Genomic DNA, 14,098 nt, shown 5'->3' on the forward strand with positions numbered 1-14,098 from the left:
CTGCTAGAATCAGCACTAAGTGATTAGAAGTTTCAGTTTCTGTTTCACCTGTTGAAGATGCAGTCTTTTCTTTGGGGAGGACTGGGTAGCTCTAATCCCATAGCCTCACCCACCTCTTTGATCTTTTTCCTCCTCCCCGGGCCTTTCTTTCCTGGAGTTTGAATGGAATAACCACCTCTCAGCTGGACACCCTTCCTTCCACCCCCTGCAGCTCCCTCCTATATTGTCCATTCATGCATCCAATGGTGTGACTTCCTTGTCACTAAATCTTTCAGGAGCTCCCTACTGTTTACTAAGAGCCAGCAGTGAAACAGAATGTCACCTGTCAGTATTCAGTGCTCTCTGCACCAGGCAGTGCAGTTAGCACTTTAGACCTCTCCACTCTAGCCTGATTCAAGGGCCGCACAAAATCCATACTTAACAACAGAATAGAGTTACTAATGGAATGAAACTGATCCAACACCAGTGCATTTTCTCCAACTACCTTTTCTCTTATCAGAATAAATTTTACAAAGATTGGTATGTTTTTCAAGTAGTATTTCTTAGAACACTTCAAGGAAAAGTAACCTTAATTTAAATTTATATATAAAATGTATATTTTCAGATCAAATGATCATATTTATATTTGATTGGTTTTTTCTTTTATGAAAATTTCTGTTGCAGGAGAAATTTTACTTACTCGTTTTATCCAAAGTAATATAGTCCAGTTTTTTGGAGGGCATCTGGACATCCTTCAGCATATTCTCCAAAGCCGAATTGTCTTCCAGGACTCTCAGTTCTAAGAAATTATTGAGATAGCAGTAACTGTTTACAATGTGAAGAATTTGGATTGTGTAAGGCAATAAGGAACACCTGGCTAATTCCCTGATCAGACCACATATACTTCAGGTTGTAAGCCTTGTGTTCAAGTCACTGTTGAGACACTCTAAAGCAAAGCAAACTGTACTATACAAAGTACTTGCTCCTATTCACACATACTTCCCAATAGCAATGAAAGGTGAAATATAAGAAAATACCTTTATCATCCACGCTTCTATGCAGAGTATACAGGGGCAGGTTAGGGCCTGTTAACATAATCAGGAAAAAGACATGTTTTAAATGAATTAAGAAAGAAAAGAAAAAAAGAAGACAGCATGCTTTTCAAAAACAGCACTTGTTACCATTTAACTTTGATAGAATATAATGGATAAGAGGTTTAATAAGCTTTAGCTGTTTCCTTAAAATAAGTGCAATTTGTGCGTAAGACCTATTAACAGCAAGGCACAGAGCTCAACAGAATGAAGTAGCAGATGAACCTTTGGCTTTGCTACGTGACTTGGGCACCTTATTCCTGCGCCCAAGATCCTCATCTGTGAACCAAGCCGAAGGGACCCTGAGTCAGCTGCTATTCTCCCAATGCTCTGTCCACGTTTGGTTTCCGGATGACCACACCAGCTCTCGGGCCACGTGTCCTCAGGGCGGAGCTCTAGTGCAGGCTCCCAGGGCAGGGCAAAGTTCCCTCCCTTGGGCTGCCCCCCTTCCACCCAGTCCTGGAGCCTGGAGGCACATCTGCACAGTGCCTGACTTGGATAAGCCATTCCTTTCTGGCATGCGAAAGTGTTTTTCTCACAAGTACATGTCTTCAAATTTATCCCAAATGTGGTAGTTGCAGAGAGGAAGGTAATATATGGAAAAGTGATTTTGTGAGCAACTTTATTTTGATGTGTTCAGATAATAATATTAATTTTCGCATTGGATCAGAACCACAGCAAAGACATACAAATCTGGGTTTGAATCCTGGCATACCTGCCTGGTGACTTAGGACAGCTTATCTATGCTTCAGTCTCCCCACATACAAAATGAAGATGATAATGTCTACTTTATAGCATTTTCTTATGGGTAAAACAAGATCATGAATATAAAATTTCAGCACTGTGCCTAGTATAAAACACAGGCCCAAGAAATGGTGATTAAAAGCAGTCATAGTAAGAAATTATTGAAGAAAAATATAATAGCAAAGAAAACATGCTAGTAAAGAAAGATTCAGGTAACCAAATACCTCTTTTTTAACAATGGATAGTTTTTTTTTCCAGACTATTCATATTCTTCATCTCATTCTGAGACATGATCTAGCACAGAGCTAAGGAGGGCTGGAAGCAGTGGCCTATGTTTGAATCTTGCTGTGTCTGTTACTAGCTGTATGACCAGTGGAAGTCCCAGCTTTCTTAATTAATAATAACCAATTTTAACAAAATAGCAACAGAAGATGGAGCAGTGAGTGACTGGGTGACAAGCACAACCCACATAAGTCTTGTCATTTAAAAGGCCAAGTGCATAAAATATTAATTTTCAAAAACCATAATACATGTGTATAAAAGGATGAAGCACCTCTAGTAGACATAAGCTCTGTGTGTGTGTGTGTGTGTGTGTGTGTGTGTGTGTGTTTGGTCTAAAGCAAGCTATGCAAGTCTCTTGGTCACCATGGGAAGTAAAGGTGGTTAACTCACCATTTATATGTGAGCAAAGAGAAGGTGACTTGCATGATTTCAAGAATTCTTCCGATTTTAACAGAAAGACGAGCAGGGCAGAGAGAATGTTGCCCAAACTGGACACAGAAAGGGAAACTTCAGGAATGAGGAGACTGAGCTTGTTCACAGAGGAGGCAGCAACAGCCTTGGTGGAAGGGGAAGGAAAGCAGCAAGCAGGGGGGAGAGGGAGCCGCCTCAGAGAAGCATGTGAGCACCACTGCTCTGCCTGCTTTTGTCAGTTCAGACTCACCGGAACATCTCAGTTGATAATACTTTGCATCTTTACTAAATGACACAGCATAGTACTGACACCTTTCTGGATACAGATCACAAGTAATGCATCTCACGTTTGTGGTGTCACTAAGTTGGATTCTGTAAAACCAATGGTGGAAATTAAGTGTTTGATGAAAGGTTAAATGATAAGAAAGAATGGAATAATACCATAATCTAATTTCAAAGATATCAGAGTGCCAAAGCAATCCTCAAAAACTTTTTTCAGTGTGAAATAAATACATGAAGGAATTCAAAATAAACTCAAGCCTCCCATCATTTGGAAATATCACAAAATGTCGACTAAAGTCATTCTCTTTTCTTGCTATGCAAATTGACTTATAAAGGAATAAAAGCATTTAATAGCAGCTTAATGTATTAGTGAAGACAAGGAGGAAAAAACAAAAACGAAACAAAGAGCCCAGAAATTATTCATCAGCTAATAAAAAGATTCAAGTCAGCAGCTTGGTAAGAATTCTTACTTATAAAGATGCCTTCCTCCTGGCATTCCTTTGTGTTCATTACTAATATAGTATCTAGGAAGAAAACAGATGAAATATATATTAATTATGTTTATAAGAAAAGTCACGTACATGCCATTAAATCAAACACAAAGCGTTCATAGAGGCGCGTGTGCATTAGTGCTTGCCTTTTATCATTGCCTCCCTGCCCTTCCCTCTCAGTCACCATTTTTCCTATCATCTCTAAATAGGAGATTCTTTTTTTTTTTTAAACAGACTAAAGTATCTGAATGTGTGAAATAAGGGTTAATTAAGGATTTCTCCCTTAGTTAAAGCGACAAGTAAAAACTCAAAAGAAGTCTTTGTAAGAAAAATATGACTGGACAACTTGTCCAAAGTTGAGAGCCATTTATCTTTATGGGTTTGCATATTTTCTGTCTTATAACACAGACTACACTACTAGATGGCAGGAGCCTGTCTTCCTGAGAGTGGCAGAGCCACTTCTAAAAAGGATCTTCAAACACTACTTAGAGCAGTGGCAAAATTTCTCTCTGTTGAGACCTTAAAAAATATATAAAAGTACCTAAGATTCTAATGAAAATAATTCTTTTTTCCAGCAGCTTATGTATGGGGACTGACAGTCTCTACAAAGTTCCCTATTTTCCAAAGAATAAGACCCAGACATGGACAGATAAAATAGCCTCTCCAAGACTTCCAAAAATTCAGTGCCAGCTGAAATTTAACAAAATGCCCAATTTAAAAAAAAAATGTTCCAAGATGCAAAGAAAGAGAAGCTATAAGCTCTTCTCATGTAAAGCAGGTAAGAGCAAGAGGTAGCGCTGCTTGGTGGCATGGTATCAAATCTGCTGAGCATATGCGAAAATCATTAAGGCTTCCGTATGTTAAAAAGAAAAAAGTACTGAACCCATTCCAAATAGACTACTCTTTATTTGTAGGAAAATTTCCCCTATTTCTGGGCAAAGAGGGTGTGATTGCTACTAGTATGTTTATATCCTACCCATGATTAGACTACTCACAGGTAATCACTGGTAAGAGCTTCTATTCCGATGACTTCCCACTCTCCTTTTGTAATAAATGTGCAACTCTGATGGGATTTAAAGAAAGGGGAGGTTATGAAATTCTCTTTCTAATAAAAGTTGAGGATTAAATCATCTGTAATAGGAATTCAGATAATCTCGGGTGTTTTTGGCTCTCCCTACCCTGTCCCACCTTACTTTATTACACCACCAGGGAATGCGAATTAGTCTGATTATCTGTATACCCTGAATGACTTTACCAAATTATTTCCATTTCAAGTTTGTTTCAAAAAAAAGAGAACCGACCTGAAATAAATTATGTAAGAATACTCACTTTCCCTTTTACTGGGGAACTACAAATGTGTTTATAGCCAAGTTCATTGCTGATGATCTTGTAGACATAGTTGCCATCAGAGGTAAAATGAGGCTCTGCAGGCCTGAACTAGAAAATAACAGAAAACAAAAAAAAACACATTAGCGCACGTATATCTTGTCTTAGTTTCAGAAAGTCCTCCTGACACCTATGCTCAAAACCCAGGCTTCATTTACTTGCCAAATGAAACCAAAATATCTCAAAAGAAAATTCTCCTTCTAAAAAATGCAGACAAAAAGCTCTAAATCCTCAGAGGGAATTTGTGTGTGTGTGTGTGTGTGTGTGTAATAAGTGAAAGAACACACATAAAGAGGTTTACATAGAGCACTCAACTTAGAAGTGGTTACCATTATTTTGGGACACCTTTCTATGGAGAACTATGATATCCAACTTTAAGTGGGCACAAATTAGCATTAACCTTTTATTTTCAAGAAATAAATTTCCAAAAAATAAATTTCCTCCATGTTAAAATGTGCTTTCTTGAAACAGATTATTTATTACTCTTTCAGGAGGGGTGTTGAGGAACTTTCCCCCCATCTCTTACACATACTTACACATATTTCATTTTGAAAGTCAGACTTACGATGTCTAGCTATTTCTGGAGTAGTTGCCACAAATAATGTTGGTTGTATATTTTATAAGGATAGATTTATGTTTTTTTACTGTAAGTCATAGCATTTTGCTAAATATGATCAAAACATTACATAAAAATAATTTTATGGACATATAGAACAAAATTTCCATTTTTTACAAATCGATAAAAGAGAGTTCGCAGAATGTAGTATAATTTAGCAGGAGACTATTTATCCCAACCTGTAAGGAGTATGTTGCTTTATGACTTTGCTTTCCTTACTATACTGAGAGCAGGTAGATGGCCTTTTAAAATTGTTGGTTCACTTCACCTCGATGTTTCCTCTCTCATCAGCTCCCATTTTGGGAAGGAAGAAAAATGCTTCCCTTTTCTATTTAGTGATTCAAAGTGAATTCATTTATGGAGCAAGCTGGGGCGTGCAGTACACTTGGTGTTCTCATTACAGAGCTTTGAAACACATTCCCCTCTCTAGACCTGTGTTCACAGCCTTATCTTTTTAATACATTTCCCTGTTTCCCCTGGATGGAGTTGTGCCTAGTAGAAATGTGTGAAAAGTGGCATCTGTCTGGTTAAATACAGAGAGGAAAAAACATATTTTTTTCAAAGAGTCGTGAGGAAGTGTAGCGTGTCTCTTGCCATGGAGGAAACCACTTTTCATGTTGGCAAACCTCTCCCCTCTGCCCAATCAATGCCTGGAGAAAAAGGACATGTGAATGGGATCAGAGCCCAGTTGGAAGGGTCGTGTGCCTGGTCTAGGGACCCTCATCTCTGTGCCCTAAGAGATGGGAAATGGGACAATTTTGTGTGTGTCACTTTGTTTCTCTCTGAAAGGGGGCTTAATAGAAGTGGTCATAAAAATCAGGTGAGATTCATTCTTCATCTCTCACAAGACGTGCCACGATGGCCAGAGATCTTTAATCAACTCCCTTTATTCTATGGTCTTTCAGCAAAGGGGCTGGTGATTCTGCCCAATGCCCACGAAATGAGAAGCAGGAGATGTGCCGGAGAGTCGCCACGCTTTCTTGAGTAAGCTTTGCATCGGAGGACCTCGCGAAGTGTGAATGCATATGAGCATGATTTGCTACAAAGAGGTGCATAGTGGGTATGATCTGTCTGCAGCTGTGCTCGCTGCGGGTGGAAACCACATTTGCTGCCCCCAAAGGACCCAACATCAAATACAAGGTCAAGAGCACATTCAGCATCTTGCAGTCTGTCAGTAATGCTTGCTTTTTAAATTATTGGAAGCTACAATTTGTGTAGCATATGTATTTTGGTTAGTTTGTTTTTATTTGTTTATTATTTGTTATTGTTATTATTTTGTTTAGTTTCAATTGTCATCTTACTTTTTCCAAGTGAGTATGTTATAGATTTTCTAGGAAAAAAAATCTCTACAAGGAGCACTTAAATATTTTGAGAAATAGGTCAATTATCTCTATGAATAAAGAATAATACAGGGCCCTGGGTTTGTATACCTCAGTGTTAAGTAACTCTGAAGATCCGATACCTAATTACAGAAACACCAGTAATTCTTAAATACTTACTCTTCCAACCCAGCCAGTAGTACTCTCTTCAATGTGTTGCCGGTCCTGGGAGGGAAACATACAAAGACAGTGTTTTTTTTTTTTGTTTGTTTGTTTGCTTTGTTTTATTTTAAGTTTAAATTTATTTTAAACATGTTGAGGTAACTTTACTGAGGTAACATTGTTTATAATTTAGAGGTGCAGGGTCTCCCCATGAAACTGATATCACACACCCACTCACCAATAAAAACCCACAGTTAAGGACTTTCCACTTTATTTATTTTTTTAAATTAATATTTTAATTTATTTAATTCTTACATCATTTTTCATATCTGCACAATGTATGCATTATCATTTTGTTTATATTCCCCATACAATTGCACCCCCCCCCTTATTTTAACTCTAGTCCTTCCTCTCCCTGCCCCTCCCTGCCCCGTGGTATAACAAAGACAGTGTTTTAAAGAGTGAGATGATGAATTCTATTCTTTAGCAGGAATTTGTAGTAATAGAAGCTAAAATGGACTTTTAATAACATAATTGAATACTATTCATATCATTTTATTCATGTTAGAATATTTTATGTAACTACATTAGATCATTTACCGCCCTTGCCTAGAGCTCTGGCTCCACCCATATGCTGCCCTGGAAGTTCCATCAGCATTTTCTATTCAACATGTACAGAACTGAAGATAGTATCGTTATTTTTCCTCCATTCTCACCAGCTTATTCTTCCTCCTTCATTCTTCTTCTGGTCAGTGGTACCACTTCACTCCAGTATTGAGACCTAGAATTATTCTAGACTTCTTCACTTCTCAGTCACACCCCCATGTCCAGTCCCTGCCATCTACTTCTCTGACTTCTCTTGTTCTTTATTATTATTGCCTTAGTTCATGGTCCAATGCCTTCATTTCCTGGCTATTTCTCCTCCCAGTCAGCTCTCTATCCTGTTCTGTCCCCAGCTGACTTCATTTGACATTGGCTAGTTCGATCTCATTAGGAGCGCCTATTAAAAATGTTCACTGGGGCCTCCCCTAGTGGTGCAGGCGGTTGAACGTCACACTGTGAAGCTGTCCGTAGCCTCTACAGCACCTGTTCGATTCCGGCCAGCCGGCAAGGGTCCCATATGGCGTGGCAGACCTCTCCTGTCTCGCCCGCTGCTCCCCTCAGCAGTGTATTTCGTCAGTCTGCCTGTTCTGTTCCCCGCTCTGTCTCTGGTGAAACCTCTCACCCTCCCGCGCATCTGGCCTGTATCCTGGTTCTTGTATGTATGTATGTATGTATGTATGTATAAATAAATAAATAAATAAATATTTTTAAAAAAATGCACTAGCTCCCCATCTCATACCAGCGAGGTCCCAACTCTTGAGCCACTATATCCAACCTTAGTTCTCACAATTGTGCCTCTACCATAACCTGCTGAGTTCCCTGGTCCCTGTATGCACCAAGATATTCACTCCGATGCCTTGGTGCAACTTCTGTTCATATGGTCCTTGTGACGTAATCTGCCCAGCACAGGCTACATCCTGCACTACTCCAGGTACCTTGCATGTATCTCCCATGCCACTGTGCCTGCCCCCAGTCAAGCTGATCATACAGATGAAGAAGTATGTTCCCTCTGTACCTTGCATATATCCTTTTAGGATAGTATACCCTCATTTAGTATAATTTCATTGGCAGGAAGCAGAAGAGCTTTGAGTATTGCTGTCATGTTACCTGAGCAAGCTCCCTTAATCTGACTGACTCTCACCCTTCAAGATCTGGCCACTGTGAGTGTTCAAGAAACATTATTATTATTGATTTTGATAATGGAATATACTAACACAACATGAACATTTGGGGAACAGATATACTGTCTCATTCATTTAAAAAATATATCCAGCACATCCAGTGTTTGTTGCACAAATAAATAATGGGTGTATCAAGACATGGGGTGACCAAACTTTCTGAAATGAGAGTCTGCCCTTTGTCAACCAAGATGGAAGAAGAAGTGGGGGGTTGGGCACAAGCCCCCCATTTCCAGAAAAGCAACTGGTAGAGATGTCATGGAAAATTGCCAGCAAATATCCAAATGACTCTATCCCTCCACAGACCACTGTTCCCAAAATAGACTTTAATTCCCATCTGCCAGCTGGGCTAAACTCTGTGGTCTCTTAGCCTGGGACATCCCTGTACCTCAAGGATAGCATTAATACTTGCCCATGCCTCAATGTCGCCACCCCTTCAGCTTGGTAGGTATTCACCTGTGTTCTAACACTTTATTGCTTAAAGGTAGTCATGGTGCTGAAATAGATTTGTGGCCTCTAGATATTTGTTTTGTTTCACATCAAATTAGCCCATCATCCCCCATTCCTTGTACTTTCTCCATTGAAAACACACTGTATTGACATGGCAGGCCTGGACCCTGTATTTGAATTATGACTTTAAAGTCTATCTTCTGGGGTTTCCAGCCAGCACCACTGCCATCCCGCATGGTGGGAAACTAAAACTAAGAGTGACTAATGAGGGAAGGTGAACTAGAAGAACCAACAGAGGTCATGTCACCTGAAAGTCAATCCAGACTTACCCTCTTCCTCATGGTCAAACACAAAGCAGAAATAATAGAAACTCAAACTTCATTTCCTAATTCCCAACCACTCACTCTTTCTGTTTTCATAGAGTTCTCTGATCACATTCAGCCTTAAAAGCAGACTGTTCTCATCCATCCTTACCACTGCGCAGTCCCATCGTCCATCTACTTGAGAATAATCACAAATATCCATGACTGAATAGTTCTGAATCCTCCGGAGCCACTGCAAGGAAATCCTTTCTGGGTTCACCCATGTCACATCACACAAGTAGTGATCCCTGGAAGGAAAGAAGGAGGGATTGGTGGGGTGGGAGGGGTGGATGGGAGAAAGAGAGAGGAAGGGAGGGAGGGAGAAGGATAATTATTTTCAGATCTTGGTACAAATTTACTCAGTGAAATCAATCCTTAGTGGGAAACTTCAAATAATTGTTGAAACCACTTAATATCATAGCATTTTATCTTTTCTTAATGTTCAAAGTGCAATTTAGTTTTGAATGGAAATAATAATATAATCCGACAGAAAAAGAGCAGCTAATATTCATGGAGTGGTTTAACATCCACGATTCATGCCATGACTCACGATTTCTCAAAGTCTTAACTTGGCCTCTGGCGGTTCTAGGCAATAGAGGGTGACATTGCCCCATCTTTTCTGCTGTCTTGAGGGTACATTTCAGTAGGAAAACAGACTGAGATTTGAGTATTTTCTGCTTTTTTGATGTGCCTCCCTAGAAAATTCTACCTCTTTGGGTAAAACTAGAGATTGCCCTTTTCCCAACTTCAGAGAGGGAAAAAATTGACTCACATCACTATAAACTTTGGAAATCAAATAGTTTTATTCTAAAAAACTTTCTCAGGAGTCCAAATATGAAATATGTAAAGAAACTAAGGATCCCCTTGGCATTTTAACATACATTTATACAAACAGAGACATCTCTAGCAGGGCATTCTACTCAACACATCCCTTTAAAATGTTTTGGGATGGGCCTCCCCGGTGGCACAGCGGTTGAGCACTGGGTTGCGAAGTTGCCCGCGGCCTCTGTGGCACCGGTTCGATCCCCGCCTGCTCCCCGGCCACCAGAGGAGGGTCCCACATGGCGCGTAGACCTCTCCTGCCACCTGCTGCTCCCCTCAGCAGTGTACTTCGGTCCTTCTGCCTGCTCTGCTCCCCGCTCTGGCTCTGGTGAATTCTCTCACCCTCCCACGCTTCTGACTGTACCCAGTGCTTGTATAAACAAAACAAACAAACAAACAAATAAATAAAAATCATAAATAAATAAAAATACATGCCTCTTAAAAAAATAAAAAAATAAAATGTTTTGGGACTATATTTTGATTTATAGTGAGATGCATGGAATTCATAATTTACTTTTCTGCTGGCCTTCTTAACATACTTGTTCTGGATGTTTTATTTGCTCCCTCACACCTAGTGAGTTTATTTTAAAATCACTCCTCTGCAGTGTCTGATCAAAGCCTTGCTTTCTTTTTTCCAGAGGAATCTTTTCTCCCCTCCCTCCAACCTGGCCCTATGATCATATCCTTTTCCTCACCCCAAAGACCCCTTTTCCTTCACAGACGTGCCCTTCCCCTCCTCTTGTCAATTTTCTCTCCTTGCTTGACTGTCAGCTCTCAGAGGCAGGGCCCCCACTATTTTGTTCCCAGGGTATCCCTGGGGCCTAGCAGAATACCTGACATAAAACAGGCACTCAGTACAATTTCGTGATGCAGCACTGAAGAAAGGGAAGAATCCTATTCTGTCTTTCATGGGCTACATAGTTCTGTCTTTCCTCAGAATTCACAGGTCACTCCCTGTCTCCACTTGTTATTCACAGACTCTAAATCATACAACGTGTATTTATTGAGCACTTAGGGTGTATCAGGTGGTGGATAAAGCACTTTATATCCCTCATCACTTCACTATCCTCTTTGTAGGTGGGGATACTTCGAGTTTTAATGCAATGAAGGCTTCCTGGAGAGGCTGACTTTGATGCAGTTAGAGGTACTGAAAGAAGAGCAACACTTATCCCCCAGCAGCAAAGCACCACCTTCCCATTAAAAATTCTCATAAATAAACTCTCCATTCCAGCCCTTCCTCTGATATAGTATCTGGTCTTCATGGGTGGTGTTTCATGAACATCCATTGAGAGTGCCCCTTTGTTCAATCTTCAAACTGTCCTTCAGTTTGACACGACTGCCATGTTGTACTGCTTTGGATCTTACTAAATAGCCCCTGTCCAGGATGCTTTCTTGGGAACCCCTTCCTTCTACACCTAATCACCGGTGCTCTGATAAAACCACCAGGTTGCAGTGTCTTTGTTTCCTCTGCAGGCCTGAGAACAGGGGTGTCACATCTATCTATGTCTTCTCATTATGTCCAGTGCGGTGAGAAAATGACAAGGCAAATCTTACTAAAACTAGGGAATAAATACTTGCAAAGGGAATAGAAGAATGAAACCCAAGATAGAAAATGAAAACTTCTGAAATTAATTTTCTAGAACAGGGATATGAAAACTTTTCAGTAAAAGGCAGTGAGTAAATCTTCTAAGTTCAAATATATATATAAAACAATAAATATATATATAATTTAATACATATATATTACATCATTGTTCATTTTTGTACAATGTTTGATTCTTCCTCTCAGGTGTAGTCCCCATAAAATTCCCACCACCAGGTCACCTGTGAACCATCACCTTAGTCCCTTGTGCTCTTCCCTCCCCTGTTTTGATCCCAGTCATCTAAGTTTTGCACACCACATGTTCTTTGTCACTACTCAACTTCACCCTTGAAGCACAAAAGTAGCCAAAGAGAATACATGAACAAATGATGTGGCTGAGATTTGAAGTTCAAATAATCTTAGCATGTCATGAAGAATGATTCTCCTTTTTGACTTTTCTTCCCAACCATTCAAAAGTGTAAATACCATTGTAATTCTAAGTACTTTAAGCCCTTGTGAACAATACAAAGATGGGTGGTAGGGGGGGCAGTAGGGGCTGGGTCTACCTGGTGGGTCCTAGGGTGCTAAGCCCTGAGCCACACAGGCACTTCTCATGTTTTTAGGTCAAAATTTCTAAAAAGTTGATTAAAATGATGTGCCTTTGGTGGGAATAAAAAAATAGCCTCCCCACACACATGCACCCAATTTCTGAGGGTTCCACAGGCATCAATTAGGAAGCTGAAAATTCCCTTTTTCTAAATTGCCTTGGGAGGGGGTAAAAAACTCTTTAACACGATTAGTGAGTGACCTGGCACCACACAGCTTTATCTGATGAAAGTAATAAATTATACTTCAGGTTCAGAAATCAGCAATAAAAAAGGCATGCATCCCCATTTAAAACAGGGAGTATTGACATTTGGGGAGTCTGCCAGGAAACTTGCGTGCATCTGCCATCTTCCCTGCCCATATCTAGTTCAAAGTTCATGAAACCTGTATCCTCCACTTCCTCTGTCACTCTCCAGAGCTTAGCGTGTACTCTGGACCCACGAGCGCTCGATACAGGTGGTGCACGAGCACCATGGACACTGATGAGAATTTCAAATTCTCATGTAAACATACCTTTGTTCTATCACAGTTTCTCTACAGGACTTGGAATGAAGGGGAGAGAGAATGAGCATGCATGAGCCAGCCCTGAGCTGAAGCCTAAGAGTCATGAACAAGAAATAAAGGAGCCACCAATTCCTTATATGAAGTCAAGCTGTACTTTTAACTGTAAGATTTGCCTCACGACCAGAAAAATCCAAGACGTAGGATCATTAATTGTACTTTGCACCACGAGCCAATTTTATTCTGCAAAAACAGACAGGCAGCCTGTCTGCTGTCCTGGGTCAGAAATAGGGATTCAACAAGCTTTTTTAACTTCTGCACCTGGACTAGTCCAAGGGGAATATGAGTTATTCTAATGTTACAGCAGTGGAGTAATTTCTGATAATAATAAGAATTTACACCCATGTGGAGCTTACATGTGCCAGGAACTGTTCTAAGTGCTTCACACAAAGCTCCTGACCACTCTGAGGCAGTAACATTAGCGTTCATGCTTGCAAATAAAAAAAAGGTAAAGAAACTTAAGGAGAGTAAGTTAAATAAGTGCATGTTTTGCAGACAAGAAAAACAGCTAAGTGCTAAGAGCTTAAGTAATCTGACCCAGGGTCACACATTGGAAAGTGCTGGAGCCAAGATCCAAATCAAGCTGTTGCCTCCCCATTTCATTCTTCCATTCCCTCCCTATGTAGAAACTCCACCCATTCTTTTGGCTTACCCTCTACTTCTTTTCAGAATAAAATTCTTCACTCAGAGAAATTTATTTCTTCCTAGAGAATTGTATGTAAATGGAATAATTGAATTTTATAAAGCAAATCAGATTTGAAAGCACTAAAAGAGAATTTCTTTTTAAAATCATGCGACAGGAATCTATAAAATGATTGCCTATTTTAGCACAATGCTTTGTAAATAGTAGGTATTTAATAAATGTTGAGTGCTAGTAACCTCCCTAATCCATGTACATGTTTCTTTTGGTAGCCTAAGGATATTTAAAATAAAGTACACATTACTAAATGGGAAGAATATTGGAGAGAAAAATGCTACTAAGAGCAACTGCAGACTGTGAGTGATTAATTCAGTGAATCACCCAAGGAAGCGGGCGTCCTGCCAGTGCTGGCCTCGGGCTCCATGCCACCCTCTATTCTGATAGGGATGCCAACCCTCCCGGGCCGCTGACAGATCGCTGAGGAGAGGAATGGGTGGGGTGAGATGGAGTGGATCCGAGGAAGGCATTACC

At 40.1% G+C, this 14,098-nt stretch overlaps 1 protein-coding gene across 1 annotated transcript in view; it reads right to left on the reverse strand.

Annotated features, from left to right (window-relative positions):
* Positions 1 to 14,098, reverse strand: part of DPP4 (dipeptidyl peptidase 4) — a gene marked incomplete at its 5' end in the record, with an annotated part of 75,066 nt that overhangs the window by 21,562 nt on the left and 39,406 nt on the right. The window contains 8 exons of the mRNA XM_084256976.1: positions 680 to 778; positions 1,017 to 1,064; positions 2,758 to 2,879; positions 3,260 to 3,313; positions 4,276 to 4,343; positions 4,610 to 4,717; positions 6,782 to 6,826; positions 9,469 to 9,604. Coding sequence (XP_084113102.1) covers positions 680 to 778; positions 1,017 to 1,064; positions 2,758 to 2,879; positions 3,260 to 3,313; positions 4,276 to 4,343; positions 4,610 to 4,717; positions 6,782 to 6,826; positions 9,469 to 9,604 — 680 coding nt within the window. The remainder of the gene's footprint in view (positions 1 to 679; positions 779 to 1,016; positions 1,065 to 2,757; positions 2,880 to 3,259; positions 3,314 to 4,275; positions 4,344 to 4,609; positions 4,718 to 6,781; positions 6,827 to 9,468; positions 9,605 to 14,098) is intronic.

Source organism: Talpa europaea (assembly GCF_964194135.1).
Source record: "Talpa europaea genome assembly, chromosome: 1".
Classification (NCBI taxonomy): domain Eukaryota; kingdom Metazoa; phylum Chordata; class Mammalia; order Eulipotyphla; family Talpidae; genus Talpa; species Talpa europaea.